Source organism: Paramisgurnus dabryanus, chromosome 11 (genome assembly GCF_030506205.2).
Source record: "Paramisgurnus dabryanus chromosome 11, PD_genome_1.1, whole genome shotgun sequence".
Lineage (NCBI taxonomy): Eukaryota > Metazoa > Chordata > Actinopteri > Cypriniformes > Cobitidae > Paramisgurnus > Paramisgurnus dabryanus.
The window spans coordinates 10,395,383-10,409,180 of record NC_133347.1 but is presented as its reverse complement, the minus strand read 5'-3'; the positions used below and the strand labels follow the sequence as shown (position 1 = coordinate 10,409,180).

Sequence of the window (13,798 nt, the reverse complement as noted above, 5' to 3'; positions counted from 1 at the left end):
AAGGACTTTTGATAGAGATCAGATGCAGAGCAATCTTTAAAACATACACGAACATACAGCTGTTTGCCCTAGGGCAGTGGTTCCCAAACTTTTTCTGCGTGCGGCCCCCCTTGTGTACGGTCCATTCCTTTGCGCTCCCCCCCCCCTTAAGAAAATTTGTGACAAAAAACTGTTCTAAAATTCAACATTTTAATACAAAAAAAAACATTAAATTATACAAAAAAGTAGTGCTTTTGGTTAGTAGCCTTATTCTTTTAGGTTTAATTACACAGAATTCATGATAAATTAATGTATTTCATAAAATATCATAAAACTGGGGCCCCCCTGGCACCATCTCACGGCCCCCAGTTTGAAAACCACTGCCTTAGGGAAATACTTTCGGTTTAAAAAAGTTGCGGAAGCCACCTGGTGGATAATAGCGGTATTGCAGATTGAAGAGATAACTTGTCAATGGCGGGGAAAGAGTTAAGAATAACATTCTCTTATTCTTTTGTGAAAATCATGGCAACTTTTTTTAAAAACACTGGCGGGGAAAGAGTTAAACAATCCGATAGTAAAAAAAAAACAATTTATCTGCCGATACATCCTGTAAACATTTTTTTTGCACTTTCATTTTAAGTATAATCAACTTGGATTTACAAGTTATTTTAACTTAGATTTTTTTATCTTGACTAGTGATGAATTAGCTTAACTCATTTGACCTTTAATTTTAAGAAGTTATAGCAACTCATCACTAGCTAAGATATTTGAAAATTGAGTATAATCAACAAAAACAGTTGATTATACTCAACTATTTAAGTGCGAAATTATGTGCCTAATTCTATTTACGATCTGGTAGTGTGGTATTTGAACAATTAATAAACCATCATCTAACCAACGGCTTAATGTACAGGCTCTATGTGAAACAGATTAATGATTGTCCACTTATTCAGTTCTATTCCTGTTTATTTATTTTTTTAACTCAAATGAGTTTGCCATAATTCATCTCTGTAAATATTTGTAATTTAACCCTTAAAACTTTTCCATAAAAAGAAATAAATCTGTTTCTGCACCATCATAAGAGATGATCTGAAGTCAGTGTCCCAACTACTAGTCAAGAACATACAAGCTCCTCTCCCTGCAAGCATTTGTAGTTGTGCACTTTTTCCGATGAAGAAATTTTCTTTTATTAACTTGCCAAACATAAAAAGCTGTTGCAAGCTGTTCTCTGCTTTTCTTTGTTTGTTTATGCTGAGTCTGAAGCAAATGACACTCTAATCAATGTGCTACAGGGGAACACTTTTCTATTTGAAGTGTTTGTTTTATAAATTATTGTAATTTAAATGAACGCTATAGCAGAGTTTCCATGGCCTGAGTGAAAGAGAGAGATGTAAACATGTCTTCAGTCTTATGAAGTCTTAATCATCTTAGATAACAACAACTGTAAATCAGTAAATGTTCATTGTAATGAGTTTAGATTTCTGTCTCATGATTTCTGGGTGTGGGAGAAATGAATAAGAAAAACAATGTTAAGTCTTTATTGCAATTTTTCCATCTGATTATTTCTTTTTCTTTTTGTTAACTGTAGGTCAAACATATGCAGAATACCTGTAAGGTCCAAATGCTTTCCAAGCACACACTGTTAAGCACATATTGAAGATATACAGGCATCCTGGTTTATATCTTATTTCACCAGACGATATCTGCATTCATCTCTGATAAACACTGTGCAAGATGACCGTCACATTCCATTTGGGAAAACCTGAAAAAGACCAGAAAACCTTTGAAAGTATTCAACATGATATTAAGCAGTGATCACTAACAAGTCTACACACAGCACTGGAGCTCCTATATAAAACCAGCAGAGAAAAACCAGTGCTATTGTTCTGTCATAATGCTTTCAGGGTTTGATGAAAGTTTGGCCATTTATCAATCAGCAGGAAACTAGATCATAAAAACGTTACTGTGTAATGTAAAAAAACATCTTTCTTTCTGGTACCCTGTGGTATAAAAGCCTGAACATGAGGTTGCTAAAACAATGCCGTTTCTCTCTTGCACAATGACTAGTTTTGAATAAAAGGTTTATGAGTCATGTTAAGCTATTTCAAAATACATTTTGGATGTGATACGAGTTGACGTAACATTTTTTGAATGTAGAGAAAAGTTGTTTCTAAATAGTTTACAATGAAGCCAACTTCCCAGTATTGCTTAACAAAACTTTCTGAAAACTAGTATTTTAAGCTCTTTGTATTTGATACTCTTGGTGTACAGGATCCTTAAAGGGAATACTCACCCTCAAAGTGTTCTAAACTTGTATACATTTCTTTTTTTGCTAAACATAAAGCAAAATATGAAGAGTATGATTCCAAAACGCGATAAACGCAAAAAAAAAAACAATGTGTTGCCCCAAAATCAGTATTGTATCAGGTCAGTATTAAAAAGTATATTCTTAATTTACGCCGTGTAATTTTGTTAATCTTTCTCCCTTTTGTCCCAAAACGCGATAAACGCCAGTCCTCCTTCTCTGCAGAATGCAATAAATCCGCTGAACAAATCACAGCGCACCATTCCACGCATGGAAAACAACAATGGCAGCGTGTTGAATCCTAGTTTTCATCATCTACTTTGTACTTTACGATCAACAAACTAACAAAAACGAACTAATACTTTTGATGGCATTGATAAACCTGTGGTGGTTTTCTGTGACGGGAAAGAAACGTAAGCCATCAAAATCGAATAATTTACGTAAGAGGCACTTGGGCGAAGAAAAAATGTTGGCTGTTGCTTGTTCTCACACGACAGCATCAAGCTTCTGTCATGCTAACACATCGATGAAAAACTTTCCATTATTTTACAAAAAGTAAACGAAAATCGAGCAGAACCAAAACATTTTACAGCTGATCGCTGTCAAAAAGGTTCAGCGACGACGTCCCAAGGATGACAGCAACAATGACAGTGTTTGTAATATAACAAAGTAAGTGTTTTGATTAATGCCATTAATATTTTTTTATCAGTGTATACCAACTAAATTAATATAATATGGCAAAGATGAATGCACATGTATATGCTGATTAAATAGATTTATAACATTTTGAAAAAATAACTTGCTATGTGAAAGTTTGAAACAGAAAAGAGTCGTTTTCATCATGTTACTTTCTTAGTATAAAAAACACATTTTTACCGAAATTAGTCAAAATGGATTTATTGCGTTTTGGAACCAAACTCTTCATATTTGTACTCAAGCAGTAAACTGTGGCACCATTTAATTCCATAGTAGGATAAACAAATAGTTTGGAAGTCAAAGGTGCTCAAAATAGTTTGGTTACAAACATTTCTTAAAATAACTTCTTTATTTCTTATCTTAATTTATAAAGGGGGGCACCAGCTAGACCAGCACCAAACCAGCATTATCACCAGCTAACCCAGCACCAAACCAGCAAGACCAGCATAAGTTGTGTTTTGGTGCTGGTATGCTGGTGACCACCAGCTAAACCAGCATCAAACCAGCATAATTCCCATGCTGGTTTTTCAGCAGGGGGGTGAGTAAATGATGACAGAACTTTCATTTAAATGTGAAAAGCTGTCCATACCTCATTTTATTCCCATATTATAATGTTACATACCGGATGAACATGCCGGGTTAAAAAGCCAAAAAAAAAGAAAAGAACGAGCAAAATAAAGTAATGAACTAGTACTAAGAAGTAATAAGAACATGCATTATAAAGCAGTCAAAGCCTATTTAGATTTTATGCTGACTTTAACATAGCTAAAACACTTTTGTTTGATTTGAATTTAAGCCTGCTGGTTTCAGATTAAATCTTTATTACTGGTACAGTATCTGGTGACTTTGCTATTGCAACACCAGACAGCAGAGACTACAACTGTTTGAAACACCCCAAAAATTTCAATTCCCAAGTAGTTTGGTGATGTGGATCACACACACGTGTTGCATTACATACTGGGCACACAAAAACACAGGCTAACAAGCACGTTTCGAAACGAAGAGGTCACCGGGTCTATGTGCTTTCTGAGGAATGTTTACACTACGATTCAGAAATACAGATCATTTCTCCCCTTAAACTCCACTCGCATTCATTTGTTTGCATTACCTTAACGCCTTTTTCCTTTCTAATCCCTTTTCCAACCCAGACGACTTGCTGCTTCCCAGCATCAAACCTCAAAACCACTCTGCGAATCTGCACGTGCCATCCCACCACTTCTCTTATTCTCTTCATCAGGATTTCCAACTCATCACCAGTCTTTGGCCCAGCGTTCAAATCTACGCCCTTGGAAATTCTCCGCTATCTATACCTCCGTCTTTATCTCTCTCTCCCTAGACAAGAGTGTTCATTGTGTCTCTCTCATGGGAGTGCTTGTGTTCTGCTGTACTCTGCAGTCTGGCCAATGTACACACGGCGGGTAGAGAACGGGCAGCGGCGCACGCCAGCCCTGCTCTGGTAACAAAGTCCTGCCTTGTTCTCCAACGTTCAGCGCTGCCCACCGCACCGAGGGCGCAGAGCTCCCGGGCCTCGCAAGAATCTGGTGACTTTTTGACCGATTTCGATGAATAACTGTCCTTCTTTGAGTTTTCTTCCTCCACTGCACCCTCGGTCTGCTGTATTTCAACATTGCGTTTCCTCTTTCTGAGCAGTAGTCTAAAGTTCACGGCCAGAAAAGTTCACAAACAACCTTTTTGGATGACTGAAATTAAATGATGGCAACAGAGGAATGACACAAAATCACTGATGAGACACAATGTGTCCACTGGCAATGTTGTTTATCAATATTAAAGGGACATTACACTTTTTTGAAAATATGTTCATTTTCCAGCTCCCCTAGAGATAAACATTTGATTCTTTCCGTTTTGGAATCCATTCAGCCGATCTCCGGGTTTGGCGGTACCACTTTTAGCATAGCATAGCACAATCCATTGAATCTGATTAGACCATTAGCATCACGCTAAAAAAATAACCAAAGAGTTTCAATATTTTTCCCATTTAAAACTTTAATCTTTTGTAGTTACATTGTGTACTAAGACCGACAGAAAATTAAAAGCAGATAGTTCCTAGCCATTTTCTAGGCAGATATGACTAGGAACTATACTCTCAAACTGGCGTAATAATCAGTGACTTTGCTGATGTAACATGGCTGCAGCAGGCGTGGTGATATTACGCCCTGCCGAAAATAGTTCCCTTGGTTACTTTCAATAGCAGGGGACTGATTTCAGGAACTGCGTAATAAAAAATATCGAAACTATTTGGTTATTTTTTTGTGCGTTGCTAATGGTCTAATCAGATTCAATGGATTGTGCTAAGCTATGCTAAAAGTTCTAGCGCCAGACCCAGAGATCGGCTGAATGGATTCCAAAACGGTAAGAATCAAATGGGGAGCTGGAAAATTAGCATATTTTCAAAAAAGTGAAATGTACCTTTAAGATTCAAGACTTAGATCTACACAAATGCTTATTTTGTAACTGAAATTTATGCATTTGGCATATGCGTTTTCCATATGTTTTCATTAAAACGAGTTAATTCAACTTTTTCATGTATAAAACAGTGGTGGAGCATTGCATTTGCAGCGCAAAAGGTCATGAGTTCGAACTCAAGGAACACAAATACTGATAAAAAATGTATAGCTTGCCAAATGCATAAATATAAATATATAAAAGCCACACACAATAACTACACAAAATTAAAAAATACTTTCCAAATCACATTATGTTGACCATAATAACAGCTGCTATGTTTGTCTGAACATCTTGGAGCCTCGTGAAACAAACAATCGAGTAAATATTGATCCCATCTGAACTGTGTCCTCTGCTCTACATCTGCAGATATGAGCTCATATTCATGGGTGAGTTACATAACCATGACTGCAATATCCATCTCCAAGTGCTCTATAAGCACCCGAGGCGCAAGCACTCAAATCCATCTCATTTAGGAAAAATGAAAAGCCTCTCCAAAACACTCGTTTTATTTTGGACATTTGAGGGAGGCGGTGAAACGCGCAATCCCGTTCACTATCGCTTTATCACACGTCCCAGTTCAAACGTTTCCTGACAATGACCAAGGGGTTTGTAAAAGTGTGTGTTTGTAGCTTCACCTACATAGACAGCTAAAGATCTCTTGTGCCAAATATGATGTCAGTCTCCTGGCCTCTGATGTTTCCAAACATGCACCTACTCTTCAATGAGAAAAAGAGTCTCTCTGTATCTCACTGCATTGCATTCCCACAGAGTTGGTGGTCTTAATGTATTGGATTATAATGCTTGTGTTATGCGGGATCTTCTTATGGAGCTTAGACCTAAAAACTTCCTAGATCTAGCTCTAACAGAAAATGGTTTATTAAGATCTGCTGTTCTTCACTGACTGTCCTGAATCCAAAAGCAACACAAAAATGTACATTTAATTGAGGAATATTGGGGGTTTTACTTGGGGGTTTTCCTGCAATGGAAATTTTTCGGCAGCCACCCAAGCAAAATGTTGGGCCCGTGAAGAAAATGTAATTATATTTCATGTGTTGTATTTCTTCCTATGTAATGTATATGATTTTGTCATTGTTTCACATTACGCACTTCTATGTAAGAAGTTGAAAAGTGTCAAAACATTGCAAACAAATTGAAAAGCGTTGCGCGGCCAAATATCTGCACAGATCACAGGATAGGAGAGACCTGTACTCACAACGCAGTGTAGGACAACTTGGACACAACTGCGTAAACCACAAATCCAGTGTGACCCCATTCAATTTGACAAAATTCATAACTTGAAGGCGCTATGGGAAGTCAAAGATCTCAAATGTCCAGGTGCTTGGGTGATTATTTAACTTTAAATTAAGCTAAATAAAATGAAATGTATTGAAAAGCATTCAGATGCTCAGATTTTAGCAAGTAGATCAATTTTAACAGTTTTAAAATGAATTATTTTGACCGTATTATTTTCTTAATATCAAAGAGCATTAGAACCAAATAGATTTTACACAAAGAAAACCGATTTCTCTTTGTACAACTTAAAATCTAGCCTAGAAATCTAGACGCACCCTAGCGGCCGCAAAATATATTTGCTGCCAGGGTTTAGTCTAGGCACTCACAATACACTTAACAGCTCCAAAAACCAAAATTTGGTCAGGCCAATCACATCGTGTGTAGCGTCTGTGGGGCAGGCTTAACATGATGACGACAGAGCTGCAACGGTTCCTACTTGAAAACAAAGAATGGCTGCTGCTGCTGCTGGCGAACAGCTTTCTTTTGAAGCGGCTTTGGCCGCGACTCTGGAGGACTTAGACTTATGTTTTTCTTTGAGAGAAGAGCAAATAACCCTACTGAAGTCCTTTTTAAGCAAGAAAGATGTGTTTGGAGTTTTGCCGACTGGTTACGGTAACTACGTCACCTTCTTCGTTGCTCTGATTGGTCATAGCGCTATCCTATTGCGTGCAGAGGCATTTTGAGGGACAACCTTATATCCCGCCCCTTGCATTGAGCCGTTTGTGTGAAGAGTTGCCAGACCTTACATCTTGATGTAGGTCTGGCTAACCAGGCTACTTAAAATCTACAATAACATGTAAACATAGATTAATCACGATTAATTGCATACAAAATAAAAGTGATTTTTGGAATAATATATGAGTGCTGTTTGTAATTATTATGCAAATATAAATACACATACATTCATGTATGTATTTAAGAAACATTTACATGTGTATATATTTATTCTATATTATATAAATAAATAAAAATATAAATAAAAATATTCAGATCAGAAATAAATATATATATATATATATATATATATATATATATATATATATATATATATATATATATATATATATATATATATATATATATATATATATATATATATATATATATATATATATATATATATATATATATATATATATATATGTGTGTGTAAATATACATAATAATTATGCACAGCAAAAACTCATATATTATGCCAAAAATCACTTAATTTTTATGCGATTAATCAAATTAATCATTACTGCAATTGTGTAGTTAACCAATTCTGTACATGTGGCTCGCTAGATTGCACAAATTACTACAAAAAAGCCCTGTTTTGTAGTCTTTGAATGTTTAACCTACGCAACTAATAAAAAGATTATCAATCTCACCCAGCAGGAAATGGCATCAGACACATAGGGCAGCATTCCAGTTCTAATTGAGATTTTCCTGCTCCTGGTTTTTCCAAGTTTAATCCAGATCCAGATTTTGTATTGAAGACTGATCCAGATCTTTCTGCTCCTGCTGATTTTGTACCAAACAGTGATTTAGATCCTCCTGAAACCAATTTTGTTTTCAGTCCTGTTCCAGATCCTTCTGCTCCAGATTTCGTTCCGAGCCCTGATCCAGATCCTCCTGCTCCCGATTTTGTTTTCAGCCCTGTTCCAGATCCTCCTGCTCTGGATTTCATTCCGAGCTCAGAAACTCCTGCTCCCGAATTTGTTTTCAGCCCTAATCCAGATCCTCCTGCTCCTGATTTTGTTTTCAGCCCTGATCCAGATCCTCCTGGGCCAGATATCGTTCCAAGCTCTGATCCAGATCCTCCTGGTCCCGTTTTTGTTTTCAGACCTGAACCAGATCCTCCTGCTCCAGATTTCGTTTCAAGCTCAGATCCTACTGCTCCTGATTTAGTTTTAAGCCCTGATCCAGATCCTCCTGCTCCAGATATCGTTCCGAACTGTTCTGAGATTTGCCCTGCCGGGCCACAAGTGTCACTCGTTTTATCTAACAATACATGAACCTCTAAGCGGCGATGCTGCGTAGTTTGCAGGTCACATATGGATACACCCTCTTGGTTAGTTGAAACGTCACAATTCTCTCGATTAGTAGTCTGCTTAGTCTCTGCTGGTTCAGATTCCCCAATGTCCGAAGTAGGGTGTATCACTCGAGGTTGATGAATAAGGAAAGATGGAGCAGGCAGATCAGGAAGGTCAGTAATATTTTCATCCGGACTACTCCACTTCCAGTCACTTACTTTATCCACAGGAGTTCTCTGAAGAAGCTTAGAGAAAATAAGACTGTTTATGCAAATGATCAAACTTCTAAATTAGATCCTTCTGTTGGCAAAATCATTTACACATAATATTTTTAAAGCTGCTGTTAAATGTCTGTTTTTGCTTTGTTCGCTTAGTGGTTATGATGAAAAGCCAGATAGTGGCAGGATGTAATGATGGCAAACACATCTAATCCCAAATGTGTATCTGACTAAGAGACAATGAAAAAGACATGGTGCTAAACTGCTGTTGTAGCTATATTTTCCATTATTTTACAAAAAACACCAAACATTCCTTTGCATTTTTTAACATTTCAAAACATGCACTTGTGGAGTCTGAGAAAATATATGTATATTGGCATTTAACATGAATGGGTAAAAATAAAGCTAAAAATCAATATGTAATGGAGAATAATCATAGGGTACACCTTACCATGTTTTGGTCATAGAAATTAGCAAATAGTAACCATTTCAATACAACTAAATATCTGTTTAACAGATTGGGTCAATAGGCTTTATGCCCAGCTGCACTACTTCCTGAACTTCAGCCAGCTCCTTGTTTCCTGTCTGCCATTATTGGACAAACTGATTAATCCAGGTGTGCCTGACCTCAGTAGTCACAAAAACAATAATCAGACACACCCGGATTAATCAGTTTGTCCAATAATGGCAGACAGGAAACAAGAAGCTGGCTGAAGTTCAGGAAGTAGTGCAGCTGGGCATAAAGCCTATTGATTGATTGTATGATTTCAATAGTGGGATACAGTTGAGAAGGTCAAAGTTTTGCGAAGGATGGATGCACACTTTTTGGACCATATTTATTTATTATAAAGATCAGAAGAGCTAGGACATTTAAAAAAAATATCTGAATATGTGTTCGTATGAAAAAGGATGGACATATGTAACTCGGGTGGCTTGAGGGTGAGTAAATCATGGGGTAATTTTCATTTTTGGCTGAACTATCCCTTTAAACCTAAGCAAATCCTATTCACAGTAGGTTCCACTATTACATAAACATGCTTTGAACTGAAATGGCAGACTACAACCATTTTGCCAGTGCTGAATAACGGAAAGGACGAATGAGTGCCTCTCGTATCCATGGAAAATAACATCAAGTCTACTTTTCTCATGTAGAGAGGAAAACAAGGAAAATGTGAGCGTCAGGACAAGTTCTAACAATTAGAGGGTCGAACGTGTGCTTCCAAAGTCAATGATTTATTACCAGCTATATATTTATGATATTTTGGTGATGGAAATTGAGTTTTCAGTGGATTGGCTACCGCTTCCTGAATGAGTTCATCACTGGACCTTACACATTTCAGATTTGCCCATGAAAATATCCATGAAGGCTGGCATGACATTAAATCACTAATAAACAAACATTAACTTTATCCTTTTATTGCCATTTCCCATGTAAACCCACTTATTATTTACCTCACCTATTATATTACTATTCACTTGATGTTCCATCTACAAAGGGGAATCCCTGTCGTTCCATTTAGTTTCCCATCATTATTTACTTATAAAATCCTGATTTCTTACCGTTGATGAGGGTGAAGGGAGTTGGGGAATACATTCTTCCTGATGGGTTTGCAGGGATGGGCAAAGAGCCTTTAAAGTAAGAGCCCAAATTCTCTCCACATCACTTAATTCTGATCTCTCCCACCATGACGCAACCTCAGCAGCAGAGCTTGACAACACAGTACACACAGCAGAATAAGACATGTATATATAGTAGACACACACCTGCTCATTTTATATTTATATATATATAAAACTATGAAAAAACACAAATGGGAGGAGAATTATGTCCATAAAAGGTATCTATTTTATTTTATAGTTTCTTTAAAGAAGACAGCCTTGTCTATATTATAGCTATTATATGCTAACGTTATGTAAATAAATGAATACATTTATAAACCTACAAAGTCTTTTTGTAATATAAAGATGAATGTTTTATTCGAACCAGCAGTCAAATGCAATCTCTGAATTGCTTAATGTGTAGTAAATGAAGTTTCCGTATTGCACGTTTCAAATTTCCTACCTGTCTTTAAGTGTTTTGCTGCAATGACTTTCCTGTACTCTGCACAAACTCTCATTCGTCTTTTTAGTCACGGGTTGCTGCTCGGGTCTATAGTCAACAGCTGATTTCTTTCGTTTTAGTTTTGACATCGTGCTCGTTCCGTTATAAACAAAACATGTAATGCTAAAGAAACCGCGCGAGTTCTTTAAACTACTTCCGTGTTGGGCAGTCGTTTTGTTGAGTTAAAGCTGCGCTTGAAATGCGCAGCTCGAATGACGTTTATCTATGAGTTGAAACTATTTTAAACAATAAATAAATAATAAAACATTTAATTTAACATTTAAATAAAATAAATATAAATAAAAATATATTTAAAATATTGATAGTATATTAGACTGAACTTTAACGTTTTCTAACGATTGTGGTAATGTCATACTCATGCATATTTTATTGTTTACTATACATTTTTTTACTTTAAGTTTATGATTTTTATAGGTTTCTCTGGAATTTTTTTGGATCAAGAAAATAAAATAGCATGTGTGTCCAATATAACTCAAAGTGATGTGGTGAACTTTTAAAGATATATTGTTTATTGGAATAGGCTGCCAAAATAGCATAAAGCAACTATACAGTGAATATATATATATATATAAACTATCAACATCATGACTACATTCTGAAGGAACATATAGGGGAAATACTGGAAGCTATTTTCTGGTGGCCACCACTGAAATAAATGATCCATAAAAGGTGCCTCAGTCCTGAGCTGTGTGGAGAGGCTGAGGCAAGTATTGGATCCATCTCTCCTTTGGATGAGAATACCAGAATGTTCCAACGCTGACACCGATGGTTCCACTGCCACACAGTGAGAAAGTACAATAGCAGATGAGTTTTGAGTAAGACTGGGCTGTGTGCTCAAGGATGGAGCCGGGGAGACTGTGTCCAGGAAAGAGCGCTTATGTCATTAGGACCTGTGTGAGGCAATGTTGTGAGCCGTTACCATGGTTGCATGATGAAAAAATAGCGGGCGATACCCTAAACTTCCAAAAGTGAGCTTTCTCAAGGCACGGTAGGAAGAAGTGTGAGATGAAGAAAAGATGACTAATCTAATGTGCCAGTGAAGACATATTTGTCTTGCTGTTTTGTTAAAACTGCATGCATTACAATTGAAAAACATATTTGCATAATGGTTTGAATAAATGCCTTATTTCTTCTTTTTCTTTATTTACTATTTACACCATTCCAGCATCTATGGCTATATTCGTCTCTTATTTGAAAACATGTTCCTGGAGTTCTTTGTAGAACATTGTGTTAGCTATGCAAAGGTCATGGGTTCAATCCCAGAGCACACACAAATTCACTGAAATTGCTTCAGACCAAAGCATCTGCCAAATGCATAAATGTAAATAGACCAAAGTTTTGATAGTGCCAAATGTAAATAGACCAAAGAGTTTGATAGCGCCACAGTGTTTACCCTTTTCGGTTAAATCTTTCTACAAAGTACACGACCCTGCAGAATAAGCTGGGGAAAAGTAAGGATTTTAACAAAGAGAAAAATATGTCTCCTCTCAAAATTTGTCTGACAGACTGCATTGCATGCAGAATTTTTTTTCTGCCTGTATCTGTTGTCAAACCTCTGCCCCTTCTAAGCTTCCAGCATGTAACTAAAGGAGCTTGAGTTGCCTCTTCTCCGGAGAGAGCGGTGGGCTCAGTCTCCCACCAGAATGATTAAGCCGCAGGTCTGCCCTTCCTCTGAAAGGTCACAAAATACTAACGGGTTCAACTTGTCAGACAGCTGGTATAGCACAGCCAGTGCTGGGAAAGAGAGACTTTATACTAACCACTAATCTGTGTGTTTACAAAACATCAGCATGTATCACTGATTATTATTCTGCTTCTTAAAAGTAATGTAGTGTTTATCTTTAGCTTCTTCTTATCTGGGCTTGTCAGATATACAGTGATACTGTTTGTGGTGTTACATAGACGTCTAAAACATATACGTGTCAGGTACAACAATTCATCAATTAGGTACATAACCTTTAAATTGCAACCTACCAGATCACATATTTTTACACCTCTTTTTGTCCATTACTTTTAGAAAAACAAGCATGCTGGCATTTTTTTTACAAGTAAATAGATTAAACTAATGAGTTGGATGTCAGTTTACTCATTCATGCTCTTTAAATAGCTCATAAAAGCAAACATTCCTAATGCGTCTGGCATTAAAATATCACTGCATAAATTTAAATAGGTAATTAACTCTTCTGCAGTGAAACTATTGCAGATATGTTGTGACGCCTACACAAATGACAACCAATTTGAATGCCTTTGCATTTTAGTGGACTGGGTAATACAAACCTGTTTTTTAAGATATCAGAGATAGTCACAAAATGGATTCAAAATATCTCAGGAGACTTTTTTCCTTTATTTCATCTGCTTTTTATTGCATCCATCTAAATAAAGCTTCTTCTGGCTTTTTTTTAAAGGAGAAAGAGTGAAATATCTAACGTGAGCAGCTCGATGAGTTTACTTTTTTGTTTTTCTTAAAACATTACATTGACTTCCATAACAATGGATCAGTGATATTTCCAGGAATATTTTAAAAACTTTCTTGTCAGCTGTTCTCCTTCACACCACCCATTTGAATACATTTCCATATATGTGCAAAACTGTGAAAGGCAGCACAGACTTAATAATGAGATTTTGGTCAAACTCACTGAGCTTTTTAAAAAAACATGATGCAAAATACGCTCTGAAGACAAGATCTAGGGCTCAGCCCAAAACA

General features: G+C 36.6%; 1 protein-coding gene across 1 annotated transcript; it reads right to left on the bottom strand.

Annotated features, from left to right (window-relative positions):
• Positions 1–1,503: 1,503 nt before the first annotated feature.
• Positions 1,504–11,243, bottom strand: LOC135729201 (uncharacterized). The gene is made up of 4 exons (XM_065246668.1): positions 11,035–11,243; positions 10,533–10,680; positions 8,110–8,999; positions 1,504–1,741 (listed from the first exon to the last, which is right to left on the bottom strand). Exons 1-4 carry the CDS (start codon positions 11,160–11,162, stop codon positions 1,669–1,671), a joined length of 1,239 nt encoding a protein of 412 aa, XP_065102740.1. The 5' UTR covers positions 11,163–11,243; the 3' UTR covers positions 1,504–1,668.
• Positions 11,244–13,798: the final 2,555 nt, after the last annotated feature.